Here is a 21,299-nt window from a genome sequence, read left to right as displayed (position 1 = left end):
CCATGCCGGACTCCATGCCGGACTCCATGCCGGACTCCATGCCGGACTCCATGCCGGACTCCATGCCGGACTCCATGCCGGACTCCATGCCGGACTCCAAGCCTGACTCCAAGCCTGACTCCAAGCCTGACTCCAAGCCTGACTCCAAGCCTGACTCCAAGCCTGACTCCAAGCCTGACTCCAAGCCTGACTCCAAGCCTGACTCCAAGCCTGACTCCAAGCCTGACTCCAAGCCTGACTCCAAGCCTGACTCCAAGCCTGACTCCAAGCCTGACTCCAAGCCTGACTCCAAGCCTGACTCCAAGCCTGACTCCAAGCCTGACTCCAAGCCTGACTCCAAGCCTGACTCCAAGCCTGACTCCAAGCCTGACTCCAAGCCTGACTCCAAGCCTGACTCCAAGCCTGACTCCAAGCCTGACTCCAAGCCTGACTCCAAGCCTGACTCCAAGCCTGACTCCAAGCCTGACTCCAAGCCTGACTCCAAGCCTGACTCCAAGCCTGACTCCAAGCCTGACTCCAAGCCTGACTCCAAGCCTGACTCCAAGCCTGACTCCAAGCCTGACTCCAAGCCTGACTCCAAGCCTGACTCCAAGCCTGACTCCAAGCCTGACTCCAAGCCTGACTCCAAGCCTGACTCCAAGCCTGACTCCAAGCCTGACTCCAAGCCTGACTCCAAGCCTGACTCCAGCCTGACTCCAAGCCTGACTCCAAGCCTGACTCCAAGCCTGACTCCAGCCTGACTCCAGCCTGACTCCGCTGACTCCACCTGCCCTCGCTCCGGACCGGCGCCGGAACCCCGGCCGTCCTCCGGACCTGCCTCGCCGGACGGCGCGGAACCCCGGCCGTCCTCCGGACCTGCCTCGCCGGACGGCGCGGAACCCCGGCCGTCCTCCGGACCTGCCTCGCCGGACGGCGCGGAACCCCGGCCGTCCTCCTGACTCCTTGGACTCTTATGCCCGTCGAGGTTTGACCTCCGGGGCCCCCCCCTCAGTTGACTTTGGGAACCTCGGAGCGGTTCCTTGAGGGGGGGTACTGTCATGGTTTGAGTTTCTTTTGTATTGGTTTTTGCTTTCTGTCTTGTTCTGTCATGGTTAAGTTCTGTTTCCTGTTTTATTTTGAAAGGTTTCCTGTCTTGTCTTGTGTCGTGAGTTTTACTTCCTTTGGTCCCCATCTGCCCTGATTGTGTTCACCTGTGTCTTGTCTGCCCTGTCTGTATATAAGTTCTGTCTCTACCTTCCTCCTGTGCTGGTCCATTAACTTCTGGTCGTGTGTTTAACGTCTTCATGTGTCTTCGTCCTGTTCATGCCATGTTTCATGCCACGCCACAGTGAGTTTTGCTTTGTCATCCTGCTCTGCAGCGCTTTTTGTTCTAATTAAACCCCTTGCCCTTGACCCCGTTTGCCTCCCGTCTCTGCGCCTGGGTCCTACCGGCTCTCGAGCCACCCCTGCACATGACAAAATGTCTTAAAAGGAGAGAGAGTTCAGTTTCTGTCCCTTTTGAAATGAACATTCAGAGCTCAGAGTTAAACCCTCTGACTTCAAAAGTCTGAACATAATGTGTGGTTAACTTGAGCTTTAATTGATTTTTAAATGGAAAAACCAAACTTAAACATGTTTTAGCTCCAAGTTTGGTAAAAAAAAAAAAAAAATTTACTAGAAGCTACAGACCCAAATTTTTGAAAACTTGAACTTGAGAAGTGAGAATGTAGAAAAGCGTCTGTATTTTTACACAAAAGACAAAAACATGACCTTAAAATCAAGGAAAGTTTGTGAAGACCACAGCCCTCAAGCAAAAGGTTGATGACCAACTCATTTTTGTCTAAACATAAGAAAGCAAAAAGTTATCTGTATGAGAAAATGTTTGAATTTTTAACAATTTACTGATTTGTTGACTTTGATTTATTTACAGTCCCAAATAATGTGACACATCTAAGTAAGTGAACTCTTTTCATGTGCAACAATCCAACATTTTACTGTGTTAAAATGTTCTTTTTAAGTTGATTACTCAGAAGAATTTACAACTTTGCCATTTGGTTGAAGTTTAATCTGCACTGACTTCTGAACTTTTTCAGGTCATTTTTATCCCATTTCTGGAGCCACAACCACCCGCTCACTTGATGGAAGTTCTCCAGAGATTCTTCTGCAAAGGCCTTTTGTGTACTTTGGACAAACATACAACAACATTTATGTACGTAACGCTATGAAGGACAAAACCCTTTAAAACCAAACAATGGATAAAACATTTTCACAAACAAAATAGTTTAATGTTCTGTTTCAAAACACTTTACACCACTTTTGTTGACTAAGACATAATTAATAACTGTTACAATTAAATTATTACTGTCTTTTTTGATCTTAGTAAACTAAATACTGGTGTGTAAAATGACGTTGTTGTAAAGAGTTTGAGTGTTTTTATCTTCTCCCTTTTTTTTCTTTAGGTCAACCACAACGGACACTTGACCTTTAATTCGCCATATTCCTCATATATGCCTCAAAGATTTCCACTCTATGGATCCATAGACTTAATTGCTCCATTCTGGACAGATGTAGACATCAGACAAACTGGTTTGGTCCTCTACAACCAATACACCAACAGCAGTGTCCTCCAACAAGCTACACGGGACATTAATAGCTACTTCCCAAACCTAAACTTCAGTGCTGACTGGGTCTTTGTGGCAACATGGTATGAAGTGCCCTATTATCCAATGACAGCAACAGTAAGTCAGAAGATTATTATTATTATTCATTACTATACTATTTATTGTATTGTACATACAGACAAAAAGTTGAAAGAATACAGTAAAGATAAGATGATGGAGGGAACGTATTTCCAGAATGATTTAAAACCTTTATGACATTTTTCAGAAAACAACTTTCCAAGCCGTGTTGATCTCTGGAGGCCAGAAATCCTTTGTTCTCTTTAACTACGGTTCACTTGCCCCAACAGTTTGGAATGTTCAGGTTTGACTCATTACCCTCAATAAATGAACATTCATTTGCCATTTCTGAGTGGAAACACAATTGTTAATGTGTATTTCTGAACCTGCAGGCTGGATATGACACCATAAACTCTTTTCACCATTTCACCATTCCTGGATCTTTCTCAAGTTCTGCAACAGGAAACAACTCCACTTTCAGTCTCGGCAGCAACGTCAATGTAACGGGTCGCTGGGCCTTCCAAATCGACAGCGGTCCAGATGGATGCGTGTTTGATGGTAAATTGCTGCTTTCAATCCTGTTGAATTCAGGATTTTTGAAACATATCAACAGAAGTTATCAGTTAGGATTTCAGCTACAACAGCAGACAAGTTCAGCTGAAAGTATAGGGTTTCAAAGATGAGAATAAAATGACAATAAAACTGAAACAAAGAAGAATAACATTTGTCAACGTATTCTGTTAAAAAATGTTGTTTTTTATTTATTGTTTAGCTTATTTTTTTCTTATCCTCTTAACCATTTAGTCCTAAATATTGTGGATTCACATGGACTGGTTCCCAAAAGCTTAAGGTGAACTTTTTCCTGTTTTTTTTCAGGCACACGTGTTCAGTTGGGTGATGTCTTCTGGAGCGACAGCAACTGCACACAGAAATGCACCTGCACCACATCGGGCATTCATTGTATCAGCGAGCTCTGCTCTTTCTCCCAAATCTGTGTACCAACAAACTTTCATTTCTTCTGCTTCAATGGTAATTCACATTAATGTTCATGAAGAACTCCACCAAACTGAAGGTCTGAAAGAGTTTAGAGATATGGACATTTAAAAATGTAACTGCAATGGTCAAAATATGACTAATATGGAAAAAGTGAATGAAGGAACTAAGAGCAGAACTAAAGTTGTACACAGTAACATTTACAAAAAATAGTGTTTTCTACAGAGCCAACATGTTCCTATGAGTTTGTTAAACTTTATGGTTTGTGATAAATGTTTAATTGTGTGGTTATGGAGAAATGTTTCTCTGACGTGTGAGCGTCTAAAATTGTGGAAAACTGCTGTGTTTATTAAAATGTTCTATTTAGAGAAACTTGAAGAGTTTCATATTGTTTCTGTTTGAATCATAACCTGTGTGTTCTGTTTGATTCACAGTCTCAGTGCCCCCCCCAGTTACAAGTAAGCTCTCATATTTAACACATTGATACAATAGATACAACCACTTGTTTTTTATTATTGGGAAAAAATAATTCTGTCATTTTAAATGAATCATTTAGTTTGAAATCCTAATGTATCTACTTTGTTTCTCCCATCTTTTGGTCATTAAGACAGTCCATGTGTTTAAAGAGTTATAGTCAGATGCATTTAATTTTCTGTTTCAAATCCCAATTTTTCTGTTTGTTTGATTTCCAGCCTCATTGCCTCCTACAGTTTTAAGTAAGTTCATCCTTTTGGCAGATTTATGTTCATCATCATTCTCATGTAGTCTGTCCAAATATATACAAAAAGATCAAATGTCTGAAAAGGAGAGAGAAATCAGTTTCTGTCCCGTTTCAAATGAACATTCAGAGCTCCGAGTTAAACCCTCTGACTTCAAAAGTCTGAACATAGTGTGGGGACAACTTGAGCTTTAATTGATATTTAAATGGAAAAAACAGACTTAAACATGTTTTAGCTCCAAGTTTGGTAAAAAAAAACTATTTACTAGAAGCTACAGACCCAAATTTTTGAAAACTTGCACTTGAGAAGTGAGAATGTAGAAAAGCGTCTGTATTTTTACACAAAAGACAAAAACATGACCTTAAAATCAAGGAAAGTTTGTGAAGACCACAGCCCTCAAGCAAAAGGTTGATGACCAACTCATTTTTGTCTAAATCTAAGAAAGCAAAAAGTTCTCTGTATGAGAAAATGTTTGAATTTTTATGAATTTACTGATTTGTTGACTTTGATTTATTTACAGTCCCAAATAATGTGACACATCTAAGTAAGTTAAACTCTTTTCATGTGCAACAATCCAACATTTTACTGTGTTAAAATGTTCTTTTTAAGTTGACTACTCAGAAGAATTTACAACTTACAAATAAGCTCTCATATTTAACATATTTATTCAATAGATACAAAAATGTGTCTATTAAAGACAAAGAAATCTGTCAAGTAAAATGAGTTGCTATTTTTAATTGTCTACTTTGCTCTTTACAGGCACACCAGTTACAAGTAAGCTCTCATGTTTACACACATTAATTCAGTTCATACCAAAATTTGTTTATCATAGAAATAAACATTTTCTGTCAACTTAAATTAGTGTTTTTTTAAACTATCTATTTTGTTTTTTTTTATAGGCACATTTGCTCCACCAGTTATAAGTAAGCAAGCATCTTTTTTCTCTCGCTAACATTAAAGTATATTTTAGGAGTTTAAGCATTTATGGTCAAAAACATTATTTGTTTTGTTTTCAAATCCTAATTTTTCTTTATTTTTACAGCCACATTGCCTCCAACAGTTATAAGTAAGTTCATCCTTTTCACTGATTTAGGTTTATTAATAATTCTTATGTATTCTGTCCAAATGTATAGAAAATAGATCAAATACTATTGAAAATAGTTTTTGTCCCATCCCAAATAAACATTCAAGTCACACTCTCTAACTTAAAAATTGGAATTAACTCTGTGGTCAGCTAAAGCTTAAATGTATATTTAAATTGAAAAAGCAAAAAAACTTAAACATATTTTAGCTCCAAGTTTGGTTAAAAATAAATAAAGGGATAATTGAGGAGGAGCTTCAAACCCAATTCTTTGAAAATTTGCACTTGAAAGCTGCATCTTTGAAAGAATGTTCAATGTTCAAACATGACAATTAAATCAAAGAGTTTGTCACAGCACATCAAAGCACAACATATAAAGTGGAAAGTCAAATCTGATGTCTAAATACAATTTTTTTTTGGTTTAAGCTATTTTTTGTTTTTGTGAATTTACTTTCTACTGTCTTAACTTTTTTCACAGTCAATTCAACGCTACCTGGTAAGTTCTGTCTGTATATATACTAAGATTCTACATTTTAATGTTAGAAATTCTTGGTTTTCTTTAACTTTAGATTATAAAATACATTTTATCCAGAAAGTTAGAAAAAAAAGGACATTTGACAGGGTTTAATCGGAATTTTCTTTTGTTTTAAAGGTTCACTTTATCCAATTTATGGAACTGCAAGCTCCAGATCTGATGATGGAAGTTCTCCACAGATTCTCCTGCAAAAACCTTTTGCCTACTTTGGAAAAACATACAACTACATTTTTGTACGTAAAGCAAAGGCATAAAACACTCTAAACCAAAAAGATTTCTTCCTTTATCTAAAAAAAATACTTGACTGTTTATATTTGATATAGATGATGATGGAAATGTAAAAAGTTTTTTAAAATTGTAGTGATTTTTTCTTAATCTGAGCAAACTGACCGCATAGAGTGAAATTGTAATGAGTGTTTACAAATACACTTCTGTTTTTAGGTCAACCATAATGGACACTTGACATTTGATGCCTCATATTCCTCATATTCACCTCAAAGATTCCCTCTATATGGATCCATAGACATTATTGCTCCATTCTGGACAGATCTGGACAACAGACAAACTGGTTTGGTCCTCTACAACCAATACACCAACAGCAGTGTCCTCCAACAAGCTACACGGGACATTAATAGCTACTTCCCAAACCTAAACTTCAGTGCTGACTGGGTCTTTGTGGCAACATGGTATGAAGTGGCCTATTTTGGAACTGCAGGAACAGTAAGTCAAAGTTTTTTATTTTTTAATTTTTTACAGAACAACCATAAACATTTGCTTTAAAAACATACTTAGACAAAGAATTACAGTGGTGATACATTTCTTTTCCCAGAAAACGACTTTCCAAGCCGTGTTGATCTCTGGAGGACAGAAATCTTTTGTTCTCATGAACTACGGCTCGATTGACTCAACAACTCTCAGTGTTCAGGTTTGACTCATTCCTCTCAATATGTGAGCATTCATTTGCTGTTTCTGAGTGTAAACTTATTTGTTAATGTATTTTTTGAACCTGCAGGCTGGATATGACACCATAAACTCTTTTCACCATTTCACCATTCCTGGATCTTTCTCAAGTTCTGCAACAGGAAACAACTCCACTTTCAGTCTGAGCAGCAACGTCAATGTAACGGGTCGCTGGGCCTTCCAAATCGACAGTGGAGTAAGAGGCTGCCAGTTCAATGGTAAATTTATGTCTTAAATTCTTTCAAGAGTTTTAACCATGGTTATTGAATCATGTAATGTAAGTTCTATGTAGGATTGAACTGGACTGTTTGCTTTTAAATCCATCAGGGGAACCTGTGCAGCTGGGTGATTCTTTTTGGAGTGATTCCAGCTGTGCACAGAAGTGCACGTGCACCAGAGCCGGCCTGCAGTGCTCTAACCAGCCCTGCTCCTTCTCCCAAGTCTGCATGCCAGCTTCCTTTCAGTTCTCCTGCCAGACGGTGCCGAGACGCACCTGCACTATCAGTGGCGATCCACATTACTACACCTTTGATGATAAAGTGTTTAGCTTTCAAGGCACCTGCACCTATGTTCTGTCAGAACAATGTCAGAATGAGCTGCCCTATTTCAGAGTAGAGGGCAAAAACGAACACTTTGGAAACACTCGTGTATCCTGGACAGGACTTGTCAAAGTTTTTGTCTATAATGAAACTATTGAGCTCGTCAAAAGAACCACTGGCAAAGCAAAGGTTAGTAAGGATTCATCTTTAACTATTTCTTATTCTTCTTAGTTTTTTGTGGTATTTTTTTAACCTGTTCCATGTGTCCTCACAGGTTAATGGCAACTTTGTAGCGACTCCGTTTTCCCTCCTCCAGGACCGTATCCAGGTCTATCAGTCAGGCATGTCAATGATTGTCAGCACCAACTTTGGCTTGATGGTAGCCTACGACATAAGTTATTATCTCCGTATCAGTCTGCCCTACACGTACCAGAATGCAACATGTGGTCTATGTGGAAACTTCAACAATGAACCTGGAGATGACCTCCGAACTCGCGATGGCGAGGTCGTCAGCTCTGATGTCGTTTTTGCTAACAGCTGGCGAGCTTCTGGTGATGAGGATCCTGGTTGTGATGCACAGTGTGAAGGTCTGGAATGTGCTGGCTGCACTGCAGCTCAGACTGCATTATACAGCAACAATGACCACTGTGGCATCCTTCAGAACAGCTCTGGACCTTTTGCAGCATGCCACCAAACACTTCCCCCACAGAACTTTGTGGACAGTTGTGTTTATGATGTGTGCGTTGGTGGAGGATACCAACCCATTCTGTGCCAATCTTTAGGTGTATATGCAAGTCAGTGTCAACAAAATGGTATCCAACCTCAAAACTGGAGAAGACCTGGCTTCTGTGGTATGTTTTCTACTCATTAAACACATTTTATAGAATACATTTTTAATAAATTGGCTAAAATGAAAGAATAATTATGTCTTTTTTCACCTAGAAATCCCCTGCCCAGCCAATAGCCACTATGAGTCTCAAGCAACTGGATGTCCACCCACCTGTGTTAATCCTAACTCCACCCAAAACTGCCCCCTTCCTGTTCAGGAGAGCTGTGTCTGTGATACCGGCTATGTCCTCAGTGCTGGAGAGTGTGTTCCTTATGCTGAGTGTGGCTGCAGCTTTGAGGGTTTCTATTATCGATCAGGACAGACTGTTATACTGGATGAAGACTGTGGGAGGCGCTGTAGCTGCACCGCTGGCTCAATGACATGCAGCCCCCATGGCTGTGGCCCACATGCATCCTGCAGTGTGGATGATGGAGAAAGAGGATGCAGGCCTAATGGTTATGCCACATGCTGGATAAGGGGGCCAGGGTCCTATCAAACATTTGATGGACTGACATATCAGTATCCTGGAGCATGCAGACTAGTCATTGCTAAAGAAATGGGATTGTCTGGTCACCCACACTTCAACGTGATAACAGAAAAAGTACCAAACATCCTGCAAGATTTTTCAAATGTTTTAAAGGTTCGGGTCCAGGAAACAGAAGTCACCATCAACATGGACAACAACAAAGTCTGGGTAAATGACTGAAATGAGCTGTGCAAAAACAAATGTGAAACACGACCGTTTAGTTTAGCTACGACCTACAATGGCAAATGATCCAAACAAAATGACCCTTTTTTTACGTTGCTAATTTGCAAAACAACTATGTGTATGGATTGACAAATTTAACCCAAGTTTCTACTATTAAGCCCAAAGTGTGCTAATTAAGACTGAAATACAGTTCTAGTGTCTAATGTGTCAAATACAAAATAGCAAGACTGTGATAATCTGAAATCAAAAACTTTAAGGATAAAGATCGTTTCCCTTAAATGTTAATTTTGTTATTTTTGCTGAATTTCTGTACCCGTATTTTCCGGACTATAAGTCACACCGGAGTATAAGTCGCACCAGCCCAAAAATAGCATTATAAAGTAGAAAAAAACACAGATAAGTCGTTATTTATTCTTTTCATGAAGCATCATTGGCCAACTAATACTCTGTTTTCATCCTTTATTTGTAGAAACAGTTGTAAGTTTTATTGCATTTCTGAATCTATGAAATCATTGGAAAATAGAATATTATGTTGTTAGCCTTCAAGATCTTACTGTAAAAAAAAGTTTGCTGAGTCTCTGAGTCACTTAACATACTCTTAACACTTAACATACCTCATACATCAAATTGACCCAGGAACATCATCTCTGTTCCTCACAAATGAACATAACAGGAGGGTTAACAATGTATTTATTTCAATTTATTTCTAATATAAGTCGCTGCGGAGTATAAGTCCCACCCCTTGCAAAACTATGAAAAAAAGGGCGACGTATAGTCCGGAAAATACGGTAATTCTTTTTTTTTTGTGGACACCAGGGTTTCCAGCAGATATTAAACTCAGAAACAAACTTATTAGCAAACTTATATTATTGTATGTGTATGACAATAGACGCTGTTTGTTAGATTGCTATTTTTCAATTCTCCAACTCTAAGAACTTTCTGTTTGTTTTGAAATCTTTTTTTGTGTATATGCAGATTTTTCCCATCATGACTTTGGAAAAGTTTTCACAGAGTTGTTTCCATGTGTTCCAGGTTGATGGTCAGCTTTACAAATTACCTTTCACTTCTGGATCCAACCAAATCCGCATTTTCCATAGCAACACTCACAGCATCATCCTTCGCACATCTTTTGGTTTGACCGTGCAAACCGTCTGGCCTCACTTTGTTCGTGTCACTGCACCTGTAGTGTACAGCAGCTCACTTGGTGGACTCTGTGGAAACTACAATGATGAGCCCAACGATGACTTTCAAACACCAAATGGAACCCTGGTCCACAGTTCTCAGGTGTTTGGAGACAGCTGGAGAGAAGGCTCCCTGGCATCTCACTGTGTGGAAAACACAGTTTTGAACCCTCTTAATTACAGTTCAACTGAATTCTGTGGCATCCTGAGTTCACCACATGGTCCATTTACACCATGCTGGCCTGTGGTGGACCCTTCACAGCAAGTGGACGTGTGTGTGGACATCCTCCATAGATCTGAAGATCCTGAATCAACACTGTGTGAGGTTCTACGAGATTATGCTCTGATGTGTCAACAACAGGGGGTTTCTCTGGGAGAGTGGAGGAATACAACTGGCTGTGGTAAGAAAAATCCCAATCCTTTTTGGAGGTAACCTCTAATTGGATTATTTTTAAATCAGTTTTCTTTTTCTGCAGCGGCAACTTGCCCTTCAAACAGCCATTATGAACTCTGTGGGACATCCTGTCCCTCCACCTGCCCCAGTCTCTCTTTCCCCTTCAGCTGTGACTCTCCATGTCAGGATGGATGTCAGTGTAATGATGGCTTTGTCCTCAATGGAAACCAGTGTGTGCCACCAACATCCTGTGGATGCTACCATGAAGGGCGCTATTGGCAAAGTGGTCAACAGTTTTGGGATGGAGAAGAGTGTCAGAGTTTTTGCAGCTGTAACGGTGTGACTGGTGTGGTCAGTTGTGTGCCACACTCTTGTGGTCCCGATGAGGCATGTCGAGTGGTAGATGGCGAGTTTGGTTGCCATCCCAACCCACATGGTACCTGCTCTGCCTCTGGAGACCCCCACTACTTGACATTTGATGGAAAGACCTACGATTTCCAAGGAACGTGTCGCTATGTTCTAGCAGAGGTCTGCAATTCGTCCAGTGGGCTCCATCAGTTTTCTGTGGAAGCAAAGAATGAGCCGTTGAATGGGCTGCCCGTGTCCATCACAGCTGAAGTTGCTGTTACTGTGTGGGGCTACAAAGTGTGGATGTTCAGCAATAACAGAGTAGAGGTAAGTATCTTTTTAAACAAAACGCTGCTTTTAATGTTGATATAAGTTGATAAATGTTTTTTTTCCCAGTAAAAAATTCAAAAACAAGTCTGGGACAAAGTTTAAAGGGCCTATATAAGGCTTTTCTTAAGCCTTTCAGAGTAAACTATCCATATATATGACAAGATGTTACCTTTGGCACCCTAAAGAACAATTTTAAAAATGAAGTTATCTTCCTGAGCTCTTTTCCTACCTGGAAATAAGACAACTCGATCTTTGACCGCCTTTCTCTACTTATGGGTGCCGACCATTTCATGATGTCTTTCTGGAGGGGTTGTTCTTCACTCATCTACATCACAATGGGAGAACCCACTTGTTTTTGTTGCTTGGGAGGAGCTGCTACTCAGATAGCAGGTTTTTAGAGTTTTTATGTGTTAGTGGAAGAAAGTTACGCTTTGGAAATTCTTTTTGCGAGGAATTAACACAATACACTTCAAAGCTCAAGGTGTTGATTTTTTAAAATAAATTCCCTTGAACCTTTTAGGTTTTAAAAAAACATTTTCCATTTACTTTGATGTAGGTTGATGGAATAACAAGAAACCTACCATTCGTTTTGAATGGGACCATATCTGTATTTGCAAGTGGATATCAAACATTTGTTCGTACAAGTTTTGGTCTAAGCGTCATGTATGATGGATGGAGCACGGTGTCTATCTCTGTACCTCCAGATTACAGGTATGTAATTTTGTATGTCATTAGCTAGTTCCACTAAGTTGTTAGGTAACTCCAGCTAGGACTCCAGTTAATATTGATTTTTTATTTTCATTTGTTGACTTATCAGCTATCTTGAAAGCAAATGGTTCTGCTTTCTTCTATGTTACTTTGAGTGACAAAACAAGAAATCTCTCTGCTTTATATTTTTGTTTTGTTTCACGAAATTGATTACATCTAATAACCCCCCCCCCCCCCATTTAGAATATCAATGTTTTATTTTATTCAGTATATTCTGAAAAAGTTTGTCGCGCAAATGTGAATGTGTCTCTACCTATGAGAAGGAATTATCTTTACTGGTTTTTGGCTTCCACCAACAATTTCCCAGGATATAAGCCATAAAAGTAGCAGAAAAAACGTTGATTCTATAATCTTTCCTAAACAATGGAAAAGCAGACTGAATTGGTGCACAGCAACCTTACCACCCACATCCCTTCCCTGTTGCTGAGAGTTCTCTGTTTACGCACTGTCCTGCTAGCTTACACCCCCTCACACCTCCAACATAACGCTAAAAAGCTCGGAAGTAAAACAAAATCATAAATGGATCTAGTCGTCTACAAGTTTATACATCAGAATGAAGCAGAGCAGCAAGTTTGTAGCGCTCTGGGTATTCTCTTTCTCACCAATAAGATCAATTTATTAATAGCATTTTTTCGTCTGCTCCTAATTTACAGCAGTTAAAATAAAGGAATGCTTAGAAATGCAATTTTTAGCTTTATTTTCTTCATACATGTCCTCCATTAGCAGAAAAATGTCACAAAAACATGATTTTGATGGGAGTGGAAGTAAAGAAAGTTTGCTGTCATCAGGGTTGGAATACTAACTGTTTTTCTTTACCTCAAACTTATTTTTAGAGGGAACATGTGTGGACTTTGTGGAAATTTCAACGACAATCCTAATGATGATTTCCACACCCCTGATGGAGCAGCAGTCACCACACCTGATGCTTTTGGGGCAGCCTGGAAAGTACCAGGCAACTACACCTGCAGTGATGGCTGTGGCTCCTCCTGTCCACGCTGCACTAACGATCAAGCCGCCAGAGTTCAGTGTGAGGTGATTCAGGCAGCTGACGGCCCCTTCAGCTTCTGTCACGAGCACGTGGATCCAGCACCATTTGTCAGCGACTGCGTGTTTGACGTTTGCGTGGGTGGGAATGCTGGAAACGACCTTCTGTGCAGGGCCATTGAGACATATGTGAGCGCATGTCAGTCTGCTAATGTCCGGATCTATCCTTGGAGACAAAACACCACCTGCAGTGAGTCTCACACTCAAAGATCTATATGATGGGACATATGCTTAAAAATGTTTCTTAAAATGTTGTTCATTTTCCTTTTAAGGCATCAACTGTCCAGCAAACAGCCACTATGAGCTGTGTGGAACAGACTGTGGCCGCACCTGTGCCAGCAGCACTGATGCCACCTGTGAGCATGCTTGCTCAGAGGGATGTTTCTGTGATGAGGGCTTCGTCAGAAGTGGTACAACCTGTGTTCCTGAGGGGAGCTGTGGATGTCAATATGAAGGCTTTTATTACAGCGTGAGTGATTTTTGAATGTCGTTATCGTCAGTGTATGACATTTTACCTTTGAGCTATCTCCTTTCTAGCATGGATATCTTTCTCCAGACTACTAGAAACTGTTTAAGGAGGCCTTATGCCATTTCCTTCTTCTTCTTAACTCTGAGCTGTTCTTCTGTCTGCTCTCTTACTTATTCATAACTGGATGTCCTATTTTTAAAGTTACCAGCTTCTACCTCTCATGTTCTATACCAAATGTTCCACCATTTTTGTATCTGTCTTTTTCCTGTCCTCTCTGACTCATACTGGTCTTACCAGATTGTCTCTGTAACTGAGTTTGGTTCTATTTCCAGTAGTTTTGTGCATAGAGACTTTTCTGCTGCTTATTTGCTCAGTACATAATATTACACTAAAATCTGTAATGCATTCCACTGATAACTTATATTAGCTTTCATCATTTTGGTAAATGGTGTATACTTGTATAGCGCTTTTCTACCTACAAGGACAAAGTGCTTTTTCAGTCACCGACCCATCCCCCCCGCTCACACGCACATTCACACACTGGTGGCCGCTCCGCTGCCAAACACAGGCGCCCGCCTACCACCAGAGGCAAGGTGGGGTTCAGTGTCTTGCCAAAGGACACTTCGACTCATGGGCGTGCAAGGCAGGAATCGAACCTGCAACCTTATGATCATGGGTGGACCGCCCTACCGCTGCACAACGACTGCCCTTTTGAAATGAATTAGACTATAAAAACTTCAACCTAATTTGTTTTGGTCTGGTTTTATATGTGTTGCTTAATTTGTGCAGAAACTCTTGACAATATTTGGTCTTGAATTGGAATTTCTAAATACATTTATTGAATGAAATGAATTCATTTGTTTTAACCATTTTCATAGGTTGGAGAGTCTTTCTGGAAAGATGGTTGCTCTGAGCGATGTGAATGTTTTGCCTCTGATGTTGTGCACTGTGCCGCTGCATCCTGCACTGCTGAACAACAGTGCACCATCAAGGGTGGCCAGCTGGGCTGTTATGATGGGATGTCCACTGTTATGAGTAAGTGTGACTTTCTCTCCCCTCTTTATCAGACAGGACATCTATGTGTTAATAGAGTTATGCATTTCTTTCTGTTTTAATTCCTAACTTTTCTGCTTTGTTTTGTTTCACAGGCACAGTGGCTCCTACAGTTTTAGGTAAGATGATCCTTTCGTTGTTTCTTCTGTCCAAATGTATAAAAAGAAAAATAAATATTGTAAAATAAATTGTTTTTGTTTTGTTTCAATTTTATATTCAGATCTCCAAGTTACACCCTCTCACTAATAAACATAATGTGGGGTTACCTGAGACTTAAATATATAGTGCCTTACAAATGTCGGAGTTTGACGACATAATTTGTCATCAAACTTGGAGTGATGCTGTTGTCTAAAGTCTAAATTTAAGCATGTTTTTGCAGTAAATTTTGTACAAAAATGTTAAGCGGTTTTAAACCCAAATCTTTGACATTTTGCTGGTGAGTGCTGATAATGTAGAAATGTGTTTGTACACACAATATTACCCTGAATCAGAAAATATATGTCTGAGTACATATTTTCGATACATTTTTCGAAACATCTTGTGACGTCTTTCATCAATTTATTCACAGTCACAGAGAATTTTTCATTTTACTGTTTCAAATTGTTCTTTTAAACTTTAGATTACGAAATAAAGTGCATCCATAAAAGCAAAAATGATTACAGTCAATTTGTTTTAATCAGCATTGACTTTTTTTTCCAGGTTCACTTTATCCAATTTCTGGAACTGCAAGCTCCAGATCTGATGATGGAAGTTCTCCACAGATTCAACTGCAAAAACCCTTTGCCTACTTTGGAAAATTATACAACCACACTTATGTACGTGACATTATTAACAACAAAACCCTTTAATCAGAAGCAGAAGTGTACAAATATTAATACAAAAAACTTCATACACCAGCTAGAAAACACTTTAGACCAGGGACCCTCAACATTTTTGAGGATGACGGCTATTTTATGGGGTCTGAGTAGTATGAAGGACTACACAGGACCTGTTTACTGCCAATTTCTCAAAAAACAAAACCACAGACTAGAATAGTAATACTAATGACAATAGTCAGTAGTTATTTATGCACTATGGACTGCTCACATATCAATAGTAATTATATTCCACAATTCTAATCAATGATTTACACAACAGTAAACACAATAAAACATATATTAACATGAAACATTGATTTGTTTATGTTTATCTGCTCAAACATGTGAAAGTCAGGAAGGAAACTAGGAAATCAGAAATCTTCTTGTCAGAACATGTTTTTGAATTTTTCTAACTCTTAATAAATGACATTTTAACATTTTGTGTATCATGTTCAGCTCAAAACTGTTAGTTTTATCAAAGGTTAGTGTGGATTGTCTGCTCAGTTACTATGTAGGTGGGAGGACTGCTTAAAGGCCTCACTGGCTTTCTTGTTCTTAATCAGTGCAGCTTTTTCTGGGATTCTTTTTGGGCCTTGTGAAAAAAGTCAGCAGTACAAGGAGACATTGCATTTTGAAAAAACTAAACAACATTTATATTTTTTTTAAAAAGTAAGAAAATCAGGGGATGATAGAATGTATTACTTTACATTCTTTTCACAGTTTCCCCTGCTGCTAGGTGTGTGTTGAACCGTGGCTAGTGATCCGCAGTGATCTGTTGCACTTCTAATTTGTTCCAAACAAGAAGGAAACTTTTTAAATTCAGAATTAATTCCATTGTGATTTGTGATATTTTTAGAGCATGCCTTAGGGGCGCTTTAAGTTGTCCTCATCTGTGACCATGCGCCCGCTGGCACTAGGCAAATGAACCCTGCTTTAGACAGTTGGGTTGTAGACAGTTATAGGATAATTACAGAATTGCAGATGGTTTTTTTCTGTAGGAACTGATACATTTTATTTTTTTATCCCTGAATAAACTGAACAGATGAGCTGAAGTTATTGTGAAAAGTTGGTAGTTTTCAAATTCCCTTGTGTTTTCAGGTTAATCACAACAGACACTTTGCAGTTCATCTAATTAGCTAATATTCACCTTAAAGATTTTTATTCTGCTATTATAGGAGTGAATTATGACATTTTCTTTCTTTCTGGTCATCTTCTTGCAGGTTAACCACAATGGACACTTGACATTTGATGCCTCATATTCCGCATATGTGCCTCAAAGATTTCCACTCTATGGATCCATAGACATAATTGCTCCATTCTGGACAGATCTGGACAACAGACAAACTGGTTTGGTCCTCTACAACCAATACACCAACGGCAGTGTCCTCCAACAAGCTACACGGGACATTAATAGCTACTTCCCAAACCTAAACTTCAGTGCTGACTGGGTCTTTGTGGCAACATGGTATGAAGTGGCCTATTATCCAATGACAGGAACAGTAAGTCAAAGTTTTTTTGTTTTTTTTTTTTTTTTACTGAACAACCATAAACATTTGCTTTAAAAACATACTTAGACAAAGAGTTACAGTGGTGATACATTTTTTTCCCCAGAAAACGACTTTCCAAGCCGTGTTGATCTCTGGAGGACAGAAATCTTTTGTTCTCATGAACTACGGCTCGATTGCCTTAACAACTCTCAGTGTTCAGGTTTGACTCATTCCTCTCAATATGTGAGCATTCATTTGCTGTTTCTGAGTGTAAACTTATTTGTTAATGTATTTTTTGAACCTGCAGGCTGGATATGACACCATAAACTCTTTTCACCATTTCACCATTCCTGGATCTTTCTCAAGTTCTGCAACAGGCGACAACTCCACTTTCAGTCTCGGCAGCAACGTCAATGTAACGGGTCGCTGGGCCTTCCAAGTGGACAGTGGAGTAAGAGGCTGCCAGTTCAATGGTAAATTTATGTCTTAAATTCTTTTGAGAGTTTTAACCATGGTTATTGAATCATGTAATGTAAGTTCTATGTAGGATTGAACTGGACTGTTTGCTTTTAAATCCATCAGGTGAACCTGTGCAGCTGGGTGATTCTTTTTGGAGTGATTCCAGCTGTGCACAGAAGTGCACGTGCACCAGAGCCGGCCTGCAGTGCTCTAACCAGCCCTGCTCCTTCTCCCAAGTCTGCATGCCAGCTTCCTTTCAGTTCTCCTGCCAGACGGTGCCGAGACGCACCTGCACTATCAGTGGCGATCCACATTACTACACCTTTGATGATAAAGTGTTTAGCTTTCAAGGCACCTGCACCTATGTTCTGTCAGAACAATGTCAGAATGAGCTGCCCTATTTCAGAGTAGAGGGCAAAAACGAACACTTTGGAAACACTCGTGTATCCTGGACAGGACTTGTCAAAGTTTTTGTCTATAATGAAACTATTGAGCTCGTCAAAAGAACCACTGGCAAAGCAAAGGTTAGTAAGGATTCATCTTTAACTATTTCTTATTCTTCTTAGTTTTTTGTGGTATATTTTTAACCTGTTCCATGTGTCCTCACAGGTTAATGGCAACTTTGTAGCGGCTCCGTTTTCCCTCCTCCAGGACCGTATCCAGGTCTATCAGTCAGGCATGTCAATGATTGTCAGCACCGACTTTGGCTTGATGGTAGCCTACGACATAAGTTATTATCTCCGTATCAGTCTGCCCTACACGTACCAGAATGCAACATGTGGTCTATGTGGAAACTTCAACAACCAACCTGGAGATGACCTCCGAACTCGCGATGGCGAGGTCGTCAGCTCTGATGTAGTTTTTGCTAACAGCTGGCGAGCATCTGGTGATGAGGATCCCGGTTGTGATGCACAGTGTGAAGGTCTGGGATGTGCTGGCTGCACTGCAGCTCAGACTGCATTATACAGCAACAATGACCACTGTGGCATCCTTCAGAACAGCTCTGGACCTTTTGCAGCATGCCATCAAACACTTCCCCCACAGAACTTTGTGGACAGTTGTGTTTATGATGTGTGTGTTGGTGGAGGATACCAACCCATTCTGTGCCAATCTTTAGGTGTATATGCAAGTCAGTGTCAACAAAATGGTATCCAACCTCAAAACTGGAGAAGACCTGGCTTCTGTGGTGTGTTTTCTACTCATTAAACACATTTTATTGGATATGTTTTTAATAAATTGGCTAAAAAGAAAGAATAATTATGTCTTTTTTCACCTAGAAATCCCCTGCCCAGCCAATAGCCACTTTGAGTCTCAAGCAACTGGATGTCCACCCACCTGTGTTAATCCTAACTCCACCCAAAACTGCCCCCTTCCTGTTCAGGAGAGCTGTGTCTGTGATACCGGCTATGTCCTCAGTGCTGGAGAGTGTGTTCCTTATGCTGAGTGTGGCTGCAGCTTTGAGGGTTTCTATTATCGATCAGGACAGACTGTTATACTGGATGAAGACTGTGGAAGGCGCTGTAGCTGCACCGCTGGCTCAATGACATGCAGCCCCCATGGCTGTGGCCCACATGCATCCTGCAGTGTGGATGATGGAGAAAGAGGATGCAGGCCTAATGGTTATGCCACATGCTGGATAAGGGGGCCAGGGTCCTATCAAACATTTGATGGACTGACATATCAGTATCCTGGAGCATGCAGACTAATCATTGCTAAAGAAATGGGATTGTCTGGTCACCCACACTTCAATGTGATAACAGAAAAAGTACCAAACATCCTGCAAGGTTTTTCAAATGTTTTAAAGGTTCTGGTCCAGGAAACAGAAGTCACCATCAACATGGACAACAACGACAAAGTCTGGGTAAATGACTGAAATGAGCTGTGAAAAAACAAATGTGAAACACGACCGTTTAGTTTAGCTAAGACCTACAATGGCATATGATCCAAACAAAATGAACCTTTTTATGCGTTGCTAATTTGCAAAACAACTATGTGTATGGATTGACAAATTTAACCCAAGTTTATACTATTAAGCCCAAAGTGTGCTAATTAAGACTGAAATACAGTTCTGGTGTCTAATATGTCAAATACAAAATAGCAAGACTGTGATAATCAGAAAACAAAAACTTTAAGGATAAAGATCCTGTCACTTAAATGTTAATATTTGGTTAATATTTTGTTTCAAGCGTTTTCTGAAAATTAGGTACAACTTGAGATTTTGAATTTGAAATATATTTTGCTGAATTTGTGTAATTCTGTTTCTTTTTTGTGGACACCAGGGTTTCCAGCAGATATTAAACTCAGAAACAAACTTATTAGCAAACTTATATTGTTTGTGTATGACAATAGACGCTGTTTCTTGGATTGCTATTTTTCAATTCTCCAACTCTAAGAACTTTTTTTGTTTTGAAATCTTTTTTGTGTATATGCAGATTTTTCCCATCATGACTTTGGAAAAGTTTTCACAGAGTTGTTTCCATGTGTTCCAGGTTGATGGTCAGCTTTACAAATTACCTTTCACTTCTGGATCCAACCAAATCCGCATCTTCCATAGCAACACTCACAGCATCATCCTTCGCACATCTTTTGGTTTGACCGTGCAAACCGTCTGGCCTCACTTTGTTCGTGTCACTGCACCTGTAGTGTACAGCAGCTCACTTGGTGGACTCTGTGGAAACTACAATGATGAGCCCAACGATGACTTTCAAACACCAAATGGAACCCTGGTCCACAGTTCTCAGGTGTTTGGAGACAGCTGGAGAGAAGGCTCCCTGGCATCTCACTGTGTGGAAAACACAGTTTTGAACCCTCTTAATTACAGTTCAACTGAATTCTGTGGCATCCTGAGTTCACCACATGGTCCATTTACACCATGCTGGCCTGTGGTGGACCCTTCACAGCAAGTGGACGTGTGTGTGGACATCCTCCGTAGATCTGAAGATCCTGAATCAACACTGTGTGAGGTTCTACGAGATTATGCTCTGATGTGTCAACAACAAGAGGTTTCTCTGGGAGAGTGGAGGAATACAACTGGCTGTGGTAAGAACAATCCCGATCCTTTTTGGAGGTAACCTTTAATTGGATTATTTTTAAATCAATTTTCTTTTTCTGCAGCCGCAACTTGCCCTTCAAACAGCCATTATGAACTCTGTGGGACATCCTGTCCCTCCACCTGCCCCAGTCTCTCCTTCCCCTTCAGCTGTGACTCTCCATGTCAGGATGGATGTCAGTGTAATGATGGCTTTGTCCTCAATGGAAACCAGTGTGTGCCACCAACATCCTGTGGATGCTACCATGAGGGGCGCTATTGGCAAAGTGGTCAACAGTTTTGGGATGGAGAAGAGTGTCAGAGTTTGTGCAGCTGTAATGGTGTGACTGGTGTGGTCAGTTGTGTGCCACACTCTTGTGGTCCTGATGAGGCATGTCGAGTGGTAGATGGCGAGTTTGGTTGCCATCCCAACCCTCATGGTACCTGCTCTGCCTCTGGAGACCCCCACTACTTGACATTTGATGGAAAGACCTACGATTTCCAAGGAACGTGTCGCTATGTTCTAGCAGAGGTCTGCAATTCGTCCAGTGGGCTCCATCAGTTTTCTGTGGAGGCAAAGAATGAGCCGTGGAATGGGCTGCCCGTGTCCATCACAGCTGAAGTTGCTGTTAGTGTGTGGGGCTACAAAGTGTGGATGTTTAGCAATAACAGAGTAGAGGTAAGTATCTTTTTAAAGAAATTACTGCTTATACTTTTAATATAAAGTATATAACTTGTAGGACTAGTATGACCCTGCACATGTTTCAACTTCAAAATACTTTTTTTCAGTTAAAAAAAAGCAGTTTTGGACAATGTTTAAAGGGCCTATATAATGCATTTCTTGAGCAAAGTTACGCTT

At 40.2% G+C, this 21,299-nt stretch overlaps 1 protein-coding gene across 1 annotated transcript in view; it reads left to right on the top strand.

Moving 5' to 3' along the window:
* Window positions 1–21,299, top strand: part of LOC105357389 (IgGFc-binding protein) — a 41,830-nt gene that overhangs the window by 12,358 nt on the left and 8,173 nt on the right. The window contains exons 28-63 of the mRNA XM_023949787.1: window positions 1,910–1,933; window positions 2,073–2,188; window positions 2,439–2,717; window positions 2,866–2,961; window positions 3,050–3,215; window positions 3,534–3,686; window positions 4,085–4,108; window positions 4,343–4,366; window positions 4,890–4,913; window positions 5,129–5,143; window positions 5,269–5,292; window positions 5,412–5,435; window positions 5,929–5,946; window positions 6,103–6,218; window positions 6,427–6,705; window positions 6,815–6,910; window positions 6,998–7,163; window positions 7,273–7,673; window positions 7,759–8,335; window positions 8,427–9,007; window positions 10,055–10,604; window positions 10,680–11,272; window positions 11,832–11,986; window positions 12,877–13,277; window positions 13,360–13,556; window positions 14,435–14,591; window positions 14,705–14,728; window positions 15,309–15,424; window positions 16,687–16,965; window positions 17,078–17,173; window positions 17,261–17,426; window positions 17,536–17,936; window positions 18,022–18,598; window positions 18,690–19,273; window positions 19,902–20,451; window positions 20,527–21,119. Coding sequence (XP_023805555.1) covers window positions 1,910–1,933; window positions 2,073–2,188; window positions 2,439–2,717; window positions 2,866–2,961; window positions 3,050–3,215; window positions 3,534–3,686; window positions 4,085–4,108; window positions 4,343–4,366; window positions 4,890–4,913; window positions 5,129–5,143; window positions 5,269–5,292; window positions 5,412–5,435; window positions 5,929–5,946; window positions 6,103–6,218; window positions 6,427–6,705; window positions 6,815–6,910; window positions 6,998–7,163; window positions 7,273–7,673; window positions 7,759–8,335; window positions 8,427–9,007; window positions 10,055–10,604; window positions 10,680–11,272; window positions 11,832–11,986; window positions 12,877–13,277; window positions 13,360–13,556; window positions 14,435–14,591; window positions 14,705–14,728; window positions 15,309–15,424; window positions 16,687–16,965; window positions 17,078–17,173; window positions 17,261–17,426; window positions 17,536–17,936; window positions 18,022–18,598; window positions 18,690–19,273; window positions 19,902–20,451; window positions 20,527–21,119 — 8,642 coding nt within the window. The remainder of the gene's footprint in view (window positions 1–1,909; window positions 1,934–2,072; window positions 2,189–2,438; window positions 2,718–2,865; window positions 2,962–3,049; window positions 3,216–3,533; window positions 3,687–4,084; window positions 4,109–4,342; window positions 4,367–4,889; window positions 4,914–5,128; window positions 5,144–5,268; window positions 5,293–5,411; window positions 5,436–5,928; window positions 5,947–6,102; window positions 6,219–6,426; window positions 6,706–6,814; window positions 6,911–6,997; window positions 7,164–7,272; window positions 7,674–7,758; window positions 8,336–8,426; window positions 9,008–10,054; window positions 10,605–10,679; window positions 11,273–11,831; window positions 11,987–12,876; window positions 13,278–13,359; window positions 13,557–14,434; window positions 14,592–14,704; window positions 14,729–15,308; window positions 15,425–16,686; window positions 16,966–17,077; window positions 17,174–17,260; window positions 17,427–17,535; window positions 17,937–18,021; window positions 18,599–18,689; window positions 19,274–19,901; window positions 20,452–20,526; window positions 21,120–21,299) is intronic.

This window comes from Oryzias latipes, chromosome 19 (assembly GCF_002234675.1).
Source record: "Oryzias latipes chromosome 19, ASM223467v1".
In the NCBI taxonomy this organism is placed as follows: domain Eukaryota; kingdom Metazoa; phylum Chordata; class Actinopteri; order Beloniformes; family Adrianichthyidae; genus Oryzias; species Oryzias latipes.
This window is presented reverse-complemented; position numbering and strand designations above follow the sequence as displayed.